A 21,232-nucleotide genomic window follows, 5' to 3' on the forward strand; every position below is an offset into this window, starting at 1 on the left:
AAGTCCCTTGAAAGTGCAGTTAAGCTAAAACACTAAATTCTCCCAATGTCCATTGCTGAGCAGTTTTTCAAATCTCATTATTCAGTGCTTTGAGCCCTACAAACTTAATTCAGTTCACGTCCCAAAACCTCTACAAATAAAATGGGAAATATTTGCATGGCTAGTTGCTACTAGGGCTAAGTGGCAAAATGTTTTTGTGATTTGAGTGAACTCATCCATTAAACAATGAGACAGCATTAACAAAATGCTTAATTTTATGGCAATTGAAGCATTTTCAGTCTGCTGGCCTTAATATTTAAGAGAATAAAGAATAGAAAAACACACTAATTGTCTTTGTGGAGACGCCCTGCTGAAACATGCTCAGCCATTGGAACATTTCATATGCCATACTTGTCTGTATATAAAACCAAAGCAACCCAATAAAGCTTTTTCTGCGTCTTTCGTCATGTAACTGTGCCCCACTTATGTCAAATAATCATGTATTCTATGGAGGATATAGCTTTTGTTTCCAATACTAGGATATTGAATTCTGCATTTCTTATGACAGCTAATCAGGAACTGGTGGCAAGTCCAGCCCTGGGACTGATCCTGAGATAAGACACTTACTTCGCAGCACTGCTTTAGCTGTCAACAGATCTAAAGGATACTCAAAACTGAATCGACAGACTCTGAAGGGCAAGTTGAAAGCATCGTTCTCCAGGTGTCACTCACAGATAAAACTTTTATTTATAAAACAGTTCCATAAAAATGGGGCATTCACATTCATTGGTATGCTAGCATTAAAGGCATGGTAAAGTTGAGCTGAGAAGGTAAAGAGTGTACTGTAGTAGTGGTTTGCCATTTTATAGTACCTCAACATGTACTTTATGCTGTAGCAAACAATGTTTTACAAAAATATCAGCTGAATTTATTGCAAATTCCTGCCTTGTTTCTTACCTGTACAGTGTCAAGTATGTATAAGAGAATACATAAATGTTTAAAAGATAGAAAAGATTATATATACAGGACACATATAAACATAAAAAGAAACATTGGGTTTTAAAAATTATTGCAGTTTAAAATCATTCAATTAAGCAGCCATATCTCAAAAACACTTGTACATTCCAATGTATGCACTGGAAATTACAATCTTCAGCAAAAAAAACAACCAAAATCCAGTAGGCTACATTTAAAATTAAGTGAAAAACCATCAAGCTGTATTGCTTTTTTTATTTTTTTTTATTTACTTGTGGACCAAATCTTTAACGGTTCAAGCCCTCACCCAAAAAGTTACTTTGATTAGATATACATAATCAAACCTATTAATAAATAAAAAGCATTAATAACATTAAAACCTGTACAGATAAAAATTTCAAATATATAGGCAAACAGTGTACTTTAGTGCACAAAATACAGCAAAAAGGCTTTGTTGCGCAAGTCAGTGTCCTTCCTGTTCAACTTAAGCCAATATCATCTCTTCACAGGAAGTATGACTTGACTGCAGCAGGTCTTTGGGTGAATTTTATCAATCTGCGAAAGCTTACACTCACTCCTTTTCCTACAAAAATTTATAATAAGCGGTGAGTGACCTATAGTATTTGCTTCTGTGAAACCACAGAATGCATACCCTACCAAGCCTGAAAACATGAAAGCCTGCTGCCCAGCAAACTGTCCTAAAGCACCAGTGTGGTCGCCCAAGAAACCTTTTGTTATTTTACCTCAGTGTCCTGTGGCTGTATGCACAGTGGACTTCTCTTTAACTTTTGGGACTGACCAGACAGACAAATGACATTCTCCCCCATTTCTTCACAGAAAAGGTCAAAAATTGGATAAAAACTGCAAATCAGCATGAGCTGCAGGGAAAACTTGGATGGAATACGTCACTGAAACGGTTTGCAGGGAGAAGGCAAGGCTTAGAGCAGAGGAGACCCGAGGGTGCGCATCAGTGCTTAGCAGATTCATTGCAGTCATTATCACTGGGACAGAAATCATCTCGCTTCGCTTCTCCAGGGGAGGAAAACCGTGTCTGTCAGCCAATAGGCTTCCATCAGAATACATCATTTACACCTGACCTTAACTAGGCAGGTGTGCGGCTTACTAAATGGACTTCCGTGTTGAGACACAGCTTCATAGCCACCTTGTTAGAGCCTGCAGTGAGTCACAGGGGTTTCCCCTCTAGTGGCACAGGGGCTTTAGTCAGCCCCTCAGACTGTTTGACCACTAACTTGTTGCCCTGGTATAGTATAGTCTTGTTCTGCTCTGTGTAAACCCTTAGGAGGAGGGGGCTTGTTCAGAGTCAGTGGCACAGCTCTCAGCTGGATCATAGAAACAGTCTTCATTGACTACTGAAGTAAGACTTTGGACACTGAACTCCCTGTCCAGCAGTGTGTTGAGGTCCACCGCCCCTGAAGACGACACTGCATCGGTTTGGCTGTCTAGTGACCTGCTGTGCTCCTTCATGTTCAACAGTGCACCCTGGCTCCTCTTGAAACTGCTGTTTTTTCTCTTTACAGCATTGAAGTGGCCTCGCATCAGTTTGGGTTGGATCTCCGGAGTGTCGCCCACTCCCTCCGGTTGGACGCAAGGGGCCGGTGTACATTTTAACGCCGCGTCCTCTGAGAGTTTAAGTTGGAGGAACTGAGCCTCAATGGCGCTAGTCGGGGAGTTGCTGCCTCCACTGTCCCTCCTCGTTCTCCCTGTCTCGCTGAAGCCATCGTCCTCGTCACTTAAAATATCTGACTCCTTCACAGAGATGGAGGGAGGTTGCGAATTACACTCAGGTGTCTGAGACCAAGTCTGCTGGACCGGGAGGATATGCGTGTCAGAAGAGTTGCAGGGTGGAGGAGGCCCAGACAAACTGTAGGTTCCACTGCTCAGGCTTCCTTCATCTGAGTCCAGTCCAGGCTTGGGATTCCCAGCCTGGGCGTGGAGATCTCCAAGTGGCTGCTTACACAACCAGGAAGCTCTAGAGGAACCTGGTATGAAGGTAGAGATGGAAGTCAGAAATGTCACTCTTATCTGTAAAAAACACTTGCACCATATTCCCCACATTTTATGACCTTAAAAGCAAGATATGATCATCTGTAAAGTACATGCGTACTTAGTATTATACAGTTGATGATTTTTAAAGCCAAATGACCTTAAAGGCTAAATATCAGTCAACAAGAATCACCCCTATGCCCTATGTGGATATGTTTTTATAGGAAACTTTCCCAGGCTGCAGTTGATCTACTCAAAGTAGAAATGTCAATGGTTGCTCATATCTGTCCTCCATAAAACATGCAGAAATATTTTTCGTAAGAATCTTGCTTAACACTCACCTAGCTTGGCGGAGGCAGGCAGGGTGTTGCGCAGGGGGACCATGCGCTCCTTACAGTTCCTCTCCAGAGTGCCGTCAGTCCTCATGTTCCTCCTCGCGTTCTCCCTGAGAATGGATCGGATCACCTTGATGATGTTGACCTTGCTTTCTGGCACACTGAGGAAGACACAGCAGAGGTACCATAGTAAGATGAGCACAGCGTATATTAAACTTGATTTCAAAATATCTTCTAAATATAGATTAAGAAGATTGCTGAGAGAGTTCCAGTGTGTCCCTGGTGAAATAGGCGATTTAATTCATTAGGTGTGATCCCATTTTCACAGTGCGCTATGAGACTTCCCATTTTGAATGCAGGCTTCACTCTCACCACAAAGTAGACAGATTACACTATTAAATGCTACAAAAAACATCAGTAAACAGGGTCCATGGACAGAAATATCAACTCAACCTGTCTTTTTTGGGGTCTGTGATATAAGGAGGAGGAGACAAAATGAAACATTAACATATTTTAGTGTTGTTGCCATATTTCCCAGATATCAGTGTTTGACTACAATTGTAGTGAACCCTAAAATGTCTATGTATAATGGGTATAAATGACTTTGGAATCTTTGCATGTGTCCCAGAATTAATCATCACTGATTCCACCTGAAAGTTTAATCTCTGACCTGCTGCACAGCTGGAAGACTGTCTCTGGTCTCCCTTCCACTTCAGACTTGGAGTGAATCAGCTCCCAGATGCAGCTGCTCTCTGTGCCTGTTCCTGGGAGAGCGGGGGTAATAAAGAAGAGGCTTTTAATCACACAGTACAAATATGGTTTATGGTTTCAGTAGAAGATAAGGAAGGAGGGAGTGAGCTGAATAGAAATGCCAGAAGACGTGTGTGTGCGTGGAGAAATATGATGGAGGGGTAAAGAACAAAAAGGATTTAGTGGATTTACTTTGTGAGTGATTTAGTGGGGATAATGTGGCAGTGTGCCGGCCTCTTACCTGCAGTATTTCCCAGTCTGACCTGCAGCGCAGAGAGTGGGATGAGCCAACGGAACTTGAAGGGATCTGAATCTCCGTGAGAATGTGCCGAACGAGGGTTCGTCTGGTCATCACATAGAAAAACGCCACATGAGAAAAGAGAGAAACGCTATGTTTCACACCAAGACACCGTTTGTGGCACGTGAAGGTAAATGAGCACTACAGACGAAATACTTACCATCTTTTTCTTCAGCTTGTTGTGTTCCCTGTAGACCAATATCACCGCTTTCTTGAACACTGGAGAGAGAGAGAGAGCACATCACCATCTTAATTTTGACTGCGAATGCCTCTTGGGGAAAGCTGTCTTAAGGAGTGCAACCCACAGAGGCATTTTAGATGCCAGCTTGAAGCTTTAAAGAACATCTCTACAGCTACGGATATTGAAGTTCACTGAGAACTGTTTGAGCGCTACTCCAGACACAACTCTGCATGGCTCTACAGCATACCCAATACACTTGGTTTGTACTGATTAAATTTTAACTGCAAACATTAAATAAAATAATTCATGCAACGGTGGCAGGAACAGTTTGCAGACTCACCAAACACGGTCATTTCGGGGTCTTTTCTCATGCGGCCCAACGATGGATGCGGGTTGAGCCAGACCACCGAGGAATGCAGAAGAAACTCTCCCATAGAGATCTCTGTGACCTGAGTGAGAGACACAAGAGACAGGAGGTGGTTTATGAGAGAGCGGAGGCAGAGGGAGCGGAATAACAAACCAGGCTGTTGGCTTTTTTGCTGTAGCATCCTGCTGTGTGAGATACATACTAAACATCCATGTCTGTGAATGGAGTTCCACAGACACCGCAGACTCTGATCTGATTTTCACTTTTATCTGGTTTTTCATTGTGAGCTGTTTAAACACGCTGCAATGTTACGGTGCCCTAGACAACATTATTTAACATTCACTTTGAATATTTATACTGCAGTGCTTACCAACTAAATATTCCATCAATTTGTAAATGTATTCAATCCCCAGAGGCAATGCACAGAAGATGGCATAAACAGCATAAGGAGCTAAACAGCTCCACTCTGATGTCCTAATAGTTAGCTGGGTTGAAGTAGTTCAAACTGATTGTGATAAGTATTTAGTATTTTTAAATTTAACTTTAATTTGTATGAGAAGGCCTGGAGAAACTCAATACAATATTAATGTAAGGCAGCTTTAGATGTATTTACTATAGAGCTGAAACAATTAGTTGATTTATCGATTAGTCAATCAGCAGAAAAAGAACTGTCAACTGTTCATGATCAATAAATCAATTTTTCAAGCAAAAATGCAAAATTTTCGATTTTGTTGATTTGCTGCTTTCTTTGTTTTATGTGATCTTGGTGTTTTGGACTGATGGATGGACAAAACAAGCAATTTGTTAACATCACCTTGAACTTAAAAGATAATTGTCATCGGCATATTTCACTACTTCCTGATATTTCTGACATTTTCTAATTCGCTAGAGACCAAAAGATTAATCAATAATGAAAATAATCGCTCCTTGCAGCTCTAATTTACCACGCTCCATTAATCCGATCTGAAACGTGCATCTACCTCTTTATCGTGGCCGGTCTGCTCAGCAACCAGTTGATCAAAGACGGAGCCGTAATCCTCGTAAATCTTCTGCATCTCATTGATGTGACTAGCCACTTTCTCCATGGCTTTCAGGGCCTCTGCAGGGACAAAAACAGAACAAAGTGTAAACAGGGATCAATTCTTGGCTGTATGTGTGGGTATTTAGCATTAAAGTAGCAGATTTGACTTGCTCATCGTGTTTATGCATTGTGTAAGAAAAAAAAAAAGCCTTTCTTATATTCCGAGAACTGTCACTTAATGCGCTCATGCATGATAGCATGACAACGTGACGCTGAAATGACAAGTGTGAACATAGATTATATTTTTAGCCCGCCCTCCCCTGTGTGTGTGTGTGTGTGTGTGTGTGTGTGTATGCATGTGTGTTTGTAAATGTATATGTATGTCTCTCCCTACCAGTGAGGTGGTAGTGCTCTTCGCTGTCAGCATCAGTGAGGGAGACCAGCTCCCTGAGCAGCAGGGGGTACTTAAGCACCCTCTGCACCGGTTTAATCAGGTAGGACTCCAGGGTGGATGAGTGCTGCTTGGTGGGGTTCCTCGCGTCTAGGAATTCCTTGAAGGCCTGATCCGTCTTAGCTGAAAAAAAAAAACAACACATACTGAATTAATATGGATCATTCAGCAGTTTGCTTTGTTTGTTTTTGGTGTCAAGTGTTTTGCTGATGTAATCTTATTCTCCTGTTGTTTAGTCTACCTAGTGAGAACAATTTGTGGCTATATTGTATAACCAAACTCTGATCTGACAAAAGATAAACGTTAGCTCTCTATTACAGACCAGTGAAGAATCATGGTGCAATAACATGTCTCCAGCAGGGGGTAGTGTGGGCTTCTCCTCAACCTACCATGACCACTGCAGTCTTCAAATGTAAATATCTGTTGATGCATGTATCAGACTCAGCACATCATCTCTGTGCATCATAATTGAAGATGAGGTGTTTTCACAAATGCAAAGGGCAAAAAAACAATCTAGCAGATCTGTGTTGTGTTACTTAAATGCTTAATAAAGCTGTCTTATTTTTTAATGTGGTGAAAAAAGATCAAGAAACATTTAGTGTGAAATGGTAGGTATAATACAAAATGTTTCTTCTGTAAAGGTGATGACATTTTCCCTGAGCAGTATGCTTCCGTGATGCTTACAGAGGGGGGCCATTAGAGTATTAATTATAGCACTCCCAGCTGCAGACAGGCAGCCGCATCGACACCTCCCAGAGTAATTGGCAGGCAATTAACGAGTCGACAAATAAACAGAGAAACTAAGGCAACCCAGGGCCTTTGGCATGATGGGGTAGGGAGGGGAGTGATGAAGATGGCAGAGACGGGCATATAATTACTTATAGGGTTGAAAAACGCCCACAGATTTCTTCAGTGTGTCCTTGAATCAGCTGGTTGTGGCCGGGCTGCGCTGAGTGCTGTGTATCATGCTGAGCCAACTATAGACTCGGTGTGTGCACTGTGCAACTATCGCCTTGTTTTACTTGGCTGTTCTTATCTGTACTGTGCAATTATTGAGCTACATGTTTGTTCTAATATTGGTTCATGTGCACCAACTATGACAGTGTACACCCCACTGTTTAAAGCTTTGGTTAAGCTTTGGATAGGGTGTATGATCGTGGTGAATACTGTTTGAGTCTGGCATCTTTTTCCCTTCAATCAGACATTAGGATCCATTTTGCGCCGAGTTGGCAGACAGAAGCACTTCAGAATAATCATTACGCTAGCATCACAGGTGCTATTTGAAAAGCACAATCAGTAATTTTTGACAGTATAAATCTGAGGTATACTCACATTTTGTGCATAATTATTTCAAAAAAAAAAAAAATTGAGAGATCGGAGATTTTGTTTATATTTAGATCACAGATTGTGCCTTTCAGCTTTTTTGCATCTTTTGGTGCATCTATAAAAGTAGTATAAAAGAGCCAAGATAGCCTGATGGTGGCAAAATCTATAATTTTCATGATCTTTCAAAATATTTACTCAGTACAGGAAACTCTTTCATGCACCAGTGTTGCTTTCATAACCATATTTACCACACTTTATTCTCCTCTAGGTAAGTCTGACCCATCTGAGACTTTTCTCTGTGTCTAATCCTATTTAATATCCATCCTGTTGCTTACTTCGAGGAATATCCCATGCAATTCTGGTAATGGAGCAGACTCCCCCCGCCCCCTTCCCTCACACACACACACACACACACACACACACACGTTGGCAAAGAAGCCAGTCTTCCTGCATTCCTCTCTGTACTGGGCAGCGTTCCCAAATACTGCCAGAAAGGCCGGCGTCTTAGCGGGCATAAATCAACTTTAAAATTTCTACTCTGTCACATGCTGAGGGAGACGCGAGGAATTATTAGGGCTCTCAGCTTGTCACGGTCGCATATCGGCTGTTACTGTACAAGGTTATCCAAAGTCTGTATCAATAAATAAACGTATTTGTTTTAACTTCATCTGTTTGTAGAACAGCTAGTAGCTCTGAATGTTTAGGAACCATAGATCATAAAATAAACGGAGAAACTTCCTTCTTGCAAAGCTAATATTTTGTGTGTACATCTGTGCATGATGTTGGAGAAGCAGTTGAACAGGGCTTGCAGTAAATTGGAGAAGTATTCACCTCACTTCCATCCACCGTCCCACTCTCGGACATTTACTTTCATACATAATTCATTTGTTTCCCAAAAAGAAAAGGCCAAACCCTCAACAGTAAGTGCTGTGAGGTGTCTCTGATGCAACACAGGTGCAAGGAAGCTGAACATAGCAGGTGTGTGGTACATTTTGGATTAGTATGTGTGTGCACATTTATTTACTGTGTGCCAATTCTGAGTCTCCATTTCTCTCTGTGCAGTAGGTTACGTATTAAGACCATGCCATGTACTCTTCATGTGTTAAGGTGCGTGTAGTACCTCTCTCCAGGACCTTCTGAACCTTGATGTGATTGGCACAGAAGCCACTGTAGAGCTTGAAGTGGTCGGCGTAGTAGAGGAACGAACCCCCAAGAGAAAACAGCAGCTTCTGTAAACAGAGAGGATGTGAGAGAAAGAAAAAAAAAACAGAGAGAGTGAGTGTTGCACACAGATGGAGAGAGAGAGAGTGATGGCACACAGAGAGAGGATGAAAGAGTGTGAACATGTGAAGTCGTGACCGGACCACTCTGTCCTCCCTCTCTCGGGAGAATATTCAGACGCCCCCTCTGTCCTTTCCCTCTCGCCTAACCTCTTGAGTACACTAGCTTTCAGCAGCTCACAATGAGCGAACCGCCGCCTCAATCAATAGACCCCACACCTTGTCATGTCAAGCCTATATATCAGCCCGCGATGCTCCTGTCACAACACCTCAATTATTTATTAACCTCAAGATCTCAAAGATCAAACATTTCTTTGGATTGGTGGCTAAAATCACCTGAATGCAGAATAATGCTCCGTATACCCATACTCATCATGGAACCTACACTGATTCTTTGGGCATTTAATCAATAGTACGATATGTTTGCGTATCTCACCTTGAACTGTGAGGGGGTCTCAAGGGTGCTGAAGTCAGGTGAGGAGGCGATCCTCTCTTCCAGTGTCTGTAGGAAGACTCTCTGGAAGTCCAACATCTCTGGAAGGCTGCCAAACAGACTCTCCATCTGAGAAGGAGAATGAGGGTGGGGGGGGGGGGGGAGATAGTGAAATAATTGATAGAAAGAGGTGCAGAAAGTGGAGGTAGTGTAGAATTGTGGGGAGGTGATGGATTGGGATGTATAAGGGGGAAAAAGGAACAGGAGTGGGGAGAAGAGAGTGAGTGAAGGAATATGAGGTTATGAGAAAAAAAAAAAAAGCCAAGAGAGCTTGTAATTCATAACAGTCAGTCAGACAGGCACCCTGGAGTGTTATAAAACTTCCACTCTGATGGCTACATTTCTGACAAAGGCACTTAGGAACAAGCTATGGCTCTGCTACAAATGCAGCCCTTCATTAAAAGCCATTCAAGGGCTAACATGCCCTTGTCCATTTTGTGTCTGGACACGTCCCGCTGTCCCATAATGGCCTTTTAATTTGCCCCAGTGCTCAGTGGCCTATCGACTATTGCGTCTTGGGAGAGACGTCCTGTGTTTGAGGTCACGACTGGCACAGCACTGCACACAGGGCTGGAGACTGCAACACCGAGGTCATTAACATGCTGCAGCTACACTGTGTGTTTTCAAAGGAACACATGACGACAAGTTTAATTTAATGTGTTTTTATATGAAAAAAAAAATCCTATTTAATGAAAAAGGTGCACTGAAATTAATAGACAGCTATACTGTGGTGTGTGAGTCTGGGTTGAATGCTAGCCGTTATTGGTGTGTCCCTCTGGGGATGCTACAGTAGAAGGTCAGTGTAGGGGAATGCTAATTTGTCCTCCAGGCAGTCACAGTGGTAATGAGGGAGATACGGCCCAGCAGAGTTCATCGACGTCACCTTAGGATAATAAACACTCAATGAATTCCATGTCCTATATAGCCTCAACGCCTCCCAGGACACACCTCTGGACACTCCACCTGTCTCACACACACCCACACACACACTCACCACCTACCTCGTCCAGTGTGAGGAAGGTTTCTTTCTGCAGAGGTTTCAGGTAGATCTCGAACAGACACGCCAGGTCCTACACAGACACAGAAAAGCCAAAAGAGGGTGAGTGACAAGGAATCAAAACAGCAAGAGTAAACATTATCTCTTTACCTGTCTCGTCCTTTAAACCCCTTACATCATCAGATCACTCCTTATTTCTCCTTTTATAACCTCCAAGTCCCTCCCCCAACCCCCCAACTACTTTAATGTGGCTGTGGCTTGTCTTGGTATCAGTGGGGATATTCTCATTAGGTTGATTTATGAGCTACTTCTTCCTCCTCCTCCTCCTCATCCCTACAGTGCACAGATAGGGGTAACTGGCCTGCGTCAAGTCACACCAGGAAGACAGTCTCTTCCCTCAATTATAAATCAGCGGCAGGTTGAACAAGAGGGGTGCACTGGGAAAGGGATTTAATGAAAAATGAGTTGATGAAGAAGAAAACAAAAAAATGCCAGCCGTGACAAGTGTTGCAGAGACAAGAAGATCATGAATGTGGCTGTTAAATGTGTGTCAGGGAGGAAAAGGTCATATCGGAAAACATGGGGGCAGCAAAATGATCGAGTGGGAGGAAGATAAATAAGGCTAGACAGGAGGAGGGAGAGAAGGAGGAGCTTTGTCTATACATGGGACACAAGAAACGGCATCTTCTCAACACTTGCTTTTTCATGCCTCGTATCTCTACTGTGCACAATGTGTTACATTAAAGGCCCTCAAATTCTATTTTCTTAATCTGCTACTGACTATGAGCAATGGGTTTCTACATGAACACAAGGTTTTCTGAAAAACAGTCAAATAAAGTGATGTCACATACGTCCACCTTCATCACAGTTTCAACATTTTTTTGAATCAAAACGTAATGACAGTTTTGACAGTTGCATGTCTGTTGCCGGCACTGTCAGTCAATCCACACATAGTGCCTGTCATGGTCTGTCTTAGAGTTATGAATTGGGTTTTGTTGAGAGCAATTACACATACTACATGGATATTCAAGTTTGAATATCTTTATTGCATATGTTTATTTATATAGTTACTGCACATGTGATCATGATTTCCATTATATTTGATAGGCTGAATCTTGAATATGTGATCTTTATAACTGAGGGAGCTTCAGCCTAAAAATGTGAACAGGGAATAAGGCCAAGGCCAAGGCACAGATAAGGAAGTGTGAAAAAGTGTTCAGGCCGCTGCTCCCAACAGGTGTAGAAATGTATTAGAGGCCTCTCAGCAGATGGATGCGGAGGCAGAAGAAAAGAAACACTGATCAGTAACAAACAAAGGGCTAGCTGTTGTATTTTCATTGCTTCTGACAACAACGGAATCCTTTGTAGTTTTCATGATTGGTGACTATATCTGTGTTTCACTTTGCCTTTTTGCCCTTTATCTAACACAGACACTGAGTCCGTGTGCACACGTAACGCTCAGAGCTTTATTAAAATGTGACAATATTTTAAGAGATTTGTCTCGTTCCTCTTTGTCAGAGCGGAATTGCAAAATTGCCACGACAGTTTCAAAAGGGACTGTGGCGGTTCTTGTTTTAATAAAAAGGAAAAAAGAAAAAGTTTAAAAATTAATAGTTTAATCAAATATTCATGTTAGCTTCCTAGAGGAAATTCTCACCTTCACATAGGATTTCTCTGTGTCCACCAGCTCCTGTATGACCTTGCGTAACCTCTCAGTGCCGCTCATGTGCTTAGGGCAGGGCCTGAGCAGAGCGGCCTCACCCCTGGGACCCGACCCTAACTCCCCTCCCTGCCTCACTGGTGGTTCTTTGGTGTCGTCCATCAGACCCCCAGAGCCTGAGCCCGTCCCCTCCTGGAAGGACTGGTAGAGAGTGCACACTGTGTCCACGCTCTGCAGGGGGGGGTGACACACGGAGAGAGGAGGGTATTTAGGTTAGGCAGCACAGGGATTATGACAGCCAGCTGGATAGAATGAGGATCTCTCACACACACACACACTCATGCATGCATGTATCTGCAAACAAACATATTCTCTAGATTCCTTTAAAATACATTTAACAATCTTCAGTCTTTTACCTTCCTCATTTAACCATTCACCACTAATGACTCCATAGCTGTATAAAATAATGATTATATATAATTCTGCACTGTGCATAGCCAGTGATTCCCCTGGGTATACTAGGAGCGTTATGGAGATTTAGTTATGCACTCTATGCTAATTGGCTTTGCATCAAAGACTTTACGGTGAATCTGAAAGCCTAAACTGGATATCCCGGCAGATAGTATTATAGCATATTACATTATTCCTCTAAATCCATAATGGACAGCTATGCAGCTTTGTGACACATCAATTACAGAGAATTTGACATGCCAGGAGATCCCAGGTGGCTGTGTATTAGTTTGTAGTAGTTTGTATTAGTGGGAGTGGAGGAGGGCTTTAGCATCATCTTTTTTTTTCTAAATTTAGCTGATAAAACCTCTATTCGCGCACAAGAGTATAATTTCCTAGAGCCTCCTTTGTAATTCTTTGATAAGTGGAACCCCATGAAGAACTCAGAGTAACAGCTATAACAGAGGTGCTCAACAGAAACAGATAATCTGCATTACTTCATATTGGACTGTATTGCCTGGGGTTGGGAAATTAATATCAGCCGTAGGCACCATATTGGAAAGTCTTGCCTGTGGCGGGTAAGAGTTTGTACTCTGAGCAGCTGTGGCAAAAAATGAACGATTATCAGTCTCTCTGTTCTGTTCCCTAGGACATAAAAAATAAGCAGTGAGGGAAAAACTCTCTACATTACACAGTGAGTGGCACTGTTTTGCCTTTCTAATATGTGCTTTACAAGTACTGCATCAAATGTATATACACTTCATCAAAATCCAACCTATTTTCTTACCTGACAAGCTATTCATCAACTGCACCAAGCTTTGCTAGACTGTAGTGCGCACACCATCAATTATGCTGTGATTTCTATGCCAAAAATAGCGTCATGATGACCAGTCCCCCCTATATTCCAAGTGAATGACACGATGTAGAATTATAATCTGCGGCCAGTCACTGGAACCAGCAGAGGCTGATAAATGCCAGTTATAGCAGGTTCCAATCCGCTGCACAGCAACACAGCACAGTGGGACGGCCATCATGCCAGGCAAAACAGCTGCTCAGCACTATCCGCCTTCCTGTGTGTGTGTGGGTGTGGGTGTGCTGGTATTTAAAATAGCGCATGAGCAAGCATTCAAGTGCAGCTCACTACTAAAGACTGTACAGCAACACACATAGATCGATACACCCTTCGTTCTGACACTGCAGATGTCGATACACATGCATACACACTTCTCAAAGTGTGTGTGAAAGCTTGTCTGAGTCATTCAGCTCAGATAGTGGTGTGAGCTACCACCCAAACCCCCCCACCCCCATCATTTCCCAGGGAGCCCACAGACAATCAGGGCTTCCATTAATAAGCCTGCGACTCATCAGCTAGCTCATTATAGCATGGTCACTCCAGAGACGGCCCTCCGATGCTACAATATAAAATGTGTGTGTCTGAGAGTTACAGATTGAAAGAGAGAAAAGAAAGAGAGAGGCAGAAGGGGAAAATGCCTCTCTGTGTCCTCTATGTATGTCTGGGCTAAGCCTCTTTCAAGTGATCCACCACCCACAGCAGCGCTCCTCTCTGGAGCTGTTTGAATGTGGGCTGATAATTATGAGGGGACTTAATGTCTCCCTTTGCGCTGGTGGAGGGATCAGAGTTCTGATTGAAGAGCGCAAGACACATAAATGTACTGCAAACGGACACCTGTACATAAAGACACAGTGACTGGGCTGACAACAAACCATACTCTCCATTAACCATCATAAGAGTTGTCAGCCATGCTAGCGGCTCTATAAGGCTGTACTTAGGCACTTAATGCTAACATCAGCATGCTAACATACACACAATGACAATGCCATTCACCATTCTCACCATTTTAGTTTGGCATGTTACCATGCTAACATTTAGCAATTAGCAATGAACGCAAAGTACAGCTGAGGCTGATGGAGACGTCATTCATTTGGTCATAAAGTATTGAACAAATGACCCAATGATGGCACTAGATTAATTAAATAAAAATATAACACTGTAAACCCTGTGGGGAACACAGATGTCTGGAGCAAATGTCATGACAATCTGTCCAACAGTTGTCGAGAAACGTCAACCTCATAATGGTGCTGGAGGAAAAGTCACGGGTCACCAAAACCCTTCTTTGTCTTGGCACCATGAATGTCTGTATAACAGTTTTTGTCAATATGTGAGATATCTCACTGGATAAGTGCTAAATGAATGGTGTGGGATCATCAATCTCATTGTGCCTTATCTTCTAGATCATGTCTGTACTAAATCTTACAGATTTCACAGCAAGTTACCCAATAGTTAAGATATTTCAGTCTTTCAGGGCCCAAGTGGTGAACCAACTGACTAACCAACATTCCCAACCCTAAAGCCACACCACTAATGTGGCTAAAAAGGTCTGGGTATGCTCATAATTGAAGGTTGATCTAGTAATCAAGTGCTACTTTCTCTGGTTGGAATATATATATATATTTGTCTACAATCATCTACTTCAATGTCTGAGCTGATGGGAAACCTTTTCCCCAACATGTATTCTGATTGTGTGCATATAAATATTCATGTAGTAATCATATAAACATTTCTCCTCAAGCAGAGGGAATTCATAAAAAAACCTTAGGATATCGTCTTCGTAATCACAGCCACTGACAAACTATTTCATTAAAAGATCAAAAAAATCTGCTTCAGACGATGACGTTGCCACACATAGCGCCAGTCTGACTTATTCACTGATACATGCTCTGGGAAAACTCCATATTGCGCCAGACAGGAGAGCAGGGGAAGACTGCCTGAGGGAAACACAGAGGTTGAAGGATATCAGAGCGACATATACATCAAATAGCCCAGTAGTTGCCCCAGACAGGGGAGAGCAGCATTGTGGAGACAGATAACAGTCATATCTGCTGTTTATTCCAGCTACAGGCGCCCAGAGGAAAAGGGAGGCCTGCTCGGGTCTTTAGAAACGTGTGTGCCTGGTAGCACGCTGTAGCACACACTCTCAAGAGCTGAGTTAATTCTCACACTCACATGCTGGAAGGAAATGGGCTCATGTTCACCTTGTATGCACACAAATGAGATGATGGAGGAGCCACAGAGCTGGGGGGGGAAAAAAAGAGTAATATGCTTGATTGGAAGCTCAGGCACGCATGCACAGGGAACCACACACTTTCACCTCTCATACAGCTCCCTAACTACGATTTTCATCAAGGCTAAATTGCAGATACCTGCATTGGAGCGTGACAAGAAGAAGTGGGCAGACAGACAGAGGGGAGGGGTGAGGAGGGGGGTCCAACACACCGCCATGACTCAGGAATTGTGATTGCCTCACAACAATCCCACCGACACAGCCTGACAGTTCACCCAAATAACCAATTAAGAGCAGAGGACAGCAGCCAGCAGAGGTGGGGGGAAAAGCCTGGGAGCGCCAGGAAAGACTGTGAATTCCTATTCAGGTTTTCTCGCTGACAGCTGTCAGCTCCGGATCATGTTTCTACCTATTCCCGCTGTTCATGCCCTTCAGTCAATTTAGAAAAGAATTCTTAGTCAACCTTTGCAGGTAAAACACATATAATCAAGTGAGAGGCTGTTGAGTCATTTCATCTTTGTCTACTCTGGTTCCTCTTGACGGTGTCTTTTCATTTTCAGTCATCTGACACACACATGTACATAATGTCCAGAAGTTAGACCCCCCCGATTTAAAAGCAAAGGGTTTGGGTTTCATTCCAAAACACTATACTCTTCATGTCAAGAACAAACATTTATTTTTACATACTCACATTTTAATTCAAAAGTGACCAAAAAAATCCTAATAACACAAACGAAGCTACACCAGCATTCTCATCACTCTGAAATTAAACCACATCTATTGAATCCAGAAAGCCCTTATGGGAACCTACTCACTATCAGGAGCTGTCGGGGAGTGCTAATGACTTTCTATCGTCTCTCCTGATGAGGCCCCTTCAAAAAACTGCCATCAAAAATTACAATATAAACAGCGTTAATCTCTAAATATTAACTTCCTCTCCCAATCCTCTGCTCACCATGAAGAGCAGTCTGTAGAGCAGCCTCCATGCTGCTGTGGCCTGCCGCTGGGTCCTTCGGGCCAGTGAGCATCCCTTCCTACGCAGCCTGCCTCCTCTGGATGCTGGCATGGTGGCTCCACAGACAGCGTGTACAGCTGAACAGCCAGAGAAAATAGTTTTCAAAGAAGTGAAAATCTGGCTTGACCACCTTGGAGATTTGTCTTCTTGCTGCGTCCACCACTGATTTTCATCTGATGGTCAGTCAATCCCCTCTTCAACTTTTCTCACCCTCCTCCTCCTCCTTCTTCCCTGCTTTTTCATTAATGTCTGCTGCCCGTCTCTCTGTTAGGCCCGGGTCTAAGGCCTCAGTCTCCAGTACACCTATGCCTCTGGGGCGGAGCAGGCTTTGATGGGGATCGAGCCATTGATCCTGCGTCCAGCCGTTCTGTGAGCGTAGGCAGAGAAAAAGTGCTTGCTGCCCGCTTGTTTTGCATATCAATCAGGAGTGGACGGTCTGGTCACTTGGCTTGTGCAAATAGAGGGGAATTCTTCCCCTGGCAACTATGTTACTCTCTTACTGTCTGTCTTTTTGCATCAGCACTGGTCCTCCTACATCTCTACCTCCACACCCCGTCATCCATCTTACTTCCCTCTGTCCATTTGCCTCCAGATATCCCCATCCCTCCTTGCTCTTCCTCTGGTTCTTCCCCTCTCTTTTGGCTCCATGTGACCTCAGTGTAATTTCCAGAGAGCTGAATGGAGAGGCCGGGGGCTGTATCAGTGTCCAGTCTCTCAATAGCGGCAGTACAATGTAGACTGTTCTGGCTTGTTACCTCCACACACAGAGGAATGGCTGACTCAAAAAATGGGAGGCTCTGATCCAGTGGGGGGGTAACAGGGTAGGAATGTTAACTATGGCCTTGCACAAGAATAAAACGTGACATGTATCTCTCATTGCACAGGGTATTTTCGCATGGAATAAATAAATAGAAAAAAGGCTATCCATGAAAACTGAACCAGTTATCCAAATTGACCTAATACAAGCAGATTTTAAGCATACATTACATATATGGACAGCCAGTTAATGGAATAGATTACAATTTGTTAAGCTACCCATAAGAAAACAATACAATGTCAAAGTGTATTATGTCAGGAATGACATGCAACAAAGGTCCCCAGCTGGATGGGAACTAGGGATGTTGCAGTTTATGGTCAGGGAAAGCTCAGGAAAGGCTTTTCTTTTTAAGACAGCTCGAAATGTTTTCTATATCACTGGAAGGTATGATGCAATTGTCGTGTCGGTATTGAGAGCAACCTCACCTTTGAAATCACTGTGTGACAGGAAACGTCTGGACAAAGAGGTGTGAACTGTATCAAAAACCACAAGCCAGGAGCTACCATACCCTGCTGAAATTTTTACACCATTTGACTGCGGAAACAGGGACACAACAACCTTCAAGAGAGATCTCACTTTCATCTGTCATATTTTAAAAAGATTCTTTCCGATAGTCTCTACATTTGTGGCACTTGGTTGAACACTCAAAAAAGTGACAAAAGCAGTTGTGTGAATAATGAAAAAAGGCAAGTTCAAACTCCACCAACATTTACACATCCACACCTGGCCAGTCACTGTGCAAAGTTGGAATAATTGTTGGATTGTTTGTTTCAGATCCACCGTCAGAAGGGTAGTTAAAGACACTGTTAGACAATCCAACAAGCACTTCACGTGAAGCATACTGAGGCCTTACCAAATAGAGTTTTAGTCCCTGTTTTTAGCACATGCACACACACAATAGTTAAGAACTTACTTAAGTTGATAAAGTATGCCACTAAATGTTATTCCATCTCATTTGTTTCACATTCCAATACTTAATTTTTCCAAGTGTTGGGTGTAAACAAAAAAAAAGCAGCTCAGTTCTGTCAGTCTGGAAGGTTGCAAGATAAACACTAAACACTGTCTCCATCTCCCTTTAACGCTCCAATGGAGTCATTATGTACAGAGCTCAGTCTGCTCTGCAGATGAAACACTGCTCTAATCAAAGGAGAAGCCTTGTGCTTCACCAGCGGAGAAATAAGAAATAAACAAATGTGGGGAGAAAGAGGATAAAGAAAAGGGGATGAACAGGCATGCCTCCGGGGCTGGCTTTACCCATCCCTCACAGGAAACAGCCTTGTCATGACACTATGAGAGAGAGAGACGGAGAGAAGTGGCCCGGTGGCTGGTAGGCAGGCCAATGATTCATTTGCCATGTTAGTGGGCTATAGTGCCACGATGCCATCCCCTTTTCAAAGCTCAATAAAAGAAGACGCGCCCTCATAAATCACAGAGTGGAGGGGAGGAGAATGGAAGATGAGAGGGAGGGCTGGTCCCGTCGCGCTCCACTCCAGCCCATTTACGCCTTTTATTATTCATCCTAAACAAATATTATTCCGCCAAGTCTCGGAGGACTTTGGGAAGAAGAGTGTGTTTTAATAATGAAGCCAGCTTCTGATTAAAGCACCCATTCTACTGAGTCCCCTAGGCTTTATAGATCCATTCCGCTGCATGACTGCCAGTACAAAGCCAAAGTAATGCCAGCATTACACGTTATTCTTGCTCCACCAAGATGCCTAAAAGTAAATGAGAGGTTAAGTGGAAATGCTTGTTGCCAACATTAAATATAGCCTGATGTCTAGTCTTTGGAAAAACTAATGGGAAAACCTCTGCATCCCCTATTCCCTTTCCTGACATGGAAAATGCTAAATCTGGGTGATTCAGAAGCAAGGGAAGCAACCTGAACTATCAACGCCATACAACTGCCAAAGACGACATGCTATTAACAGATAACAGACCCACTGAGAACACAAGGTGACCGTTTCAGGGTGAATACACGTCCATAAGGACAGTCACTGCGAGTCAAACCAGTACAGTTAATTCTAATAAAGTGCATACTGCTGAGATAACAGATAGCAGAAAATGTAAAAGTTAACACCATGACCTTTTGACCTGATCCTATCTGCCTTCACTATAAACCTTACACAGTCTAATTAAATATCACCATGTACGGCGCAGTGCCAAATAATTCATGTACTCTACACATAATACTGTGCAGGCATGCTGGAATTCATGAGCTAATCTAAAATGCTAATATAATGCTAATAAAAGGCCTATAAATTCTCAGACTTTGTGAAGATATTTTTACCAAATACACACAGAGGACTGTATGAGTTGTGTGAAAACTTGCAGCTCAAATGTGAAGACTCATAGTATCACCCAGCTCAATTAAAACCTTCTACAGTTGATAATTACCGGTTGTTTGTCCCCTTTGGTGCCTCTCTGGCAGGACAGGCAGTCAGCCATATACTGGGCCAGGCAGGCCAGTTTGTCTTTAAGTGGCCTACCAAGGCTGAGCAGTGCAGAACCCAGGAACAGGTCCATCTCCTCTGCCTCACTGCAGGACGGCCAGAACCAGCACATAGCCAGCAGAGAGCACAGGGCCTGGGCCGGTGACTGGTCCCGCATAAAGAGCTCAACTAAGGTGGTGAGGCAGAGGCAGGGCCGAGGGTCGTCATCGTTCACCATCGGGGTTACAGCTGGTGCAGCTACAGCCATGGCCGTGCAAGGCTATCCCTGTGTAGTCATTCGCTAGATCTGGGTCATGGTGGATCCGATTCCCTGTTGTTCTCTCCGTTTCCTCTTTCTTTTAAAGGTTTCTCCAACCTTGTCTTCCCAACTTGTTTACAGTGGGGTGGACTGACAAGTGCAGGCTAGTATTAACTGCGCTGACAGCAGTAAGCCCAGATTATTAGCCTGCTCATGGCCAGATGGCGGCTGATGGGCTTAGTCATAACACACCTCGACAAATTACCCCCCACCCAACTCCCATCCTACAGACAGACAAACACACGATGGGTAAAGGAGATTCTTTAAAGTTTGGAGAGGGGATGGTTGTAGCTCCAAGGAAGACGGGATCATGTTTGAAGAAGATGATACAGCCCAATATCCGTAGGCATCTACTGTATCTTTTTGAAGTCTTAGACCCATGATAAGAGAGGAGAACTTAAACTGAATAATTCAACTTTTTCTTAGTCACACATTTTTTAAAAGTGTTAAAACACCTCTCAGACTCTCCAGTCCACTGAGACACATAAAGAGGCAGGATTTAGACTAGAAAAAAAAATAGGAGGAGCACATCCACTAAATGTATAGAAGACAGCTTCTCATTAAGAGGCAAAGTCCAATAACAGCACCATTTGTACTGGGGGCCAGACAGACTCCAGTCATAGCTCTATTCATAAGTCCATTTAAATGCTCTTACTGAAATGTCTGGTCTGGACAAAGAGGCTTAATATGTCTGTCCACTGTTTAACCTTTGGTTTAATACAAGACATGACTGACTACTATACATTGTGTCAAACATAGAATGGCTACTGGCTATAGAATAAAATGAAATTTAGAGTTATTACAATATAATAGAATTTAACATTAAAGTATATCTGGAGTCATGAGTGATCATGTGTAATGAATAACAGTATTATCATGTCACAAAAGTCATGAAATACTAGATATATGAAAGTGTTGTTGTACCAAAAGATTATTTACATTAATAATTGGTCTGCTGGTTATTTTCTCCATTATTCAATAAATGTTTTGGTTTATAAAATG

At 42.9% G+C, this 21,232-nt stretch overlaps 1 protein-coding gene across 4 annotated transcripts in view; it reads right to left on the reverse strand.

Moving 5' to 3' along the window:
• Positions 1 to 701: 701 nt before the first annotated feature.
• The window catches only part of tiam2a (TIAM Rac1 associated GEF 2a), a 92,097-nt gene continuing 71,566 nt past the window's right edge, over positions 702 to 21,232 (reverse strand). For all 4 annotated transcript variants that reach the window (XM_067615003.1, XM_067615005.1, XM_067615002.1 and 1 more), the window contains 12 exons: positions 12,115 to 12,348; positions 10,462 to 10,530; positions 9,404 to 9,529; positions 8,808 to 8,916; positions 6,305 to 6,484; positions 5,870 to 5,988; positions 4,863 to 4,971; positions 4,502 to 4,560; positions 4,285 to 4,387; positions 3,964 to 4,057; positions 3,300 to 3,454; positions 702 to 2,954 (listed from right to left, as the gene is read on the reverse strand). In XM_067615003.1, the coding sequence (XP_067471104.1) occupies positions 2,251 to 2,954; positions 3,300 to 3,454; positions 3,964 to 4,057; positions 4,285 to 4,387; positions 4,502 to 4,560; positions 4,863 to 4,971; positions 5,870 to 5,988; positions 6,305 to 6,484; positions 8,808 to 8,916; positions 9,404 to 9,529; positions 10,462 to 10,530; positions 12,115 to 12,348 (2,061 nt within the window). In that variant the 3' untranslated portion in view covers positions 702 to 2,250. The remainder of the gene's footprint in view (positions 2,955 to 3,299; positions 3,455 to 3,963; positions 4,058 to 4,284; positions 4,388 to 4,501; positions 4,561 to 4,862; positions 4,972 to 5,869; positions 5,989 to 6,304; positions 6,485 to 8,807; positions 8,917 to 9,403; positions 9,530 to 10,461; positions 10,531 to 12,114; positions 12,349 to 21,232) is intronic.

The sequence above is a fragment of the Thunnus thynnus genome, chromosome 16 (assembly GCF_963924715.1).
Source record: "Thunnus thynnus chromosome 16, fThuThy2.1, whole genome shotgun sequence".
Classification (NCBI taxonomy): domain Eukaryota; kingdom Metazoa; phylum Chordata; class Actinopteri; order Scombriformes; family Scombridae; genus Thunnus; species Thunnus thynnus.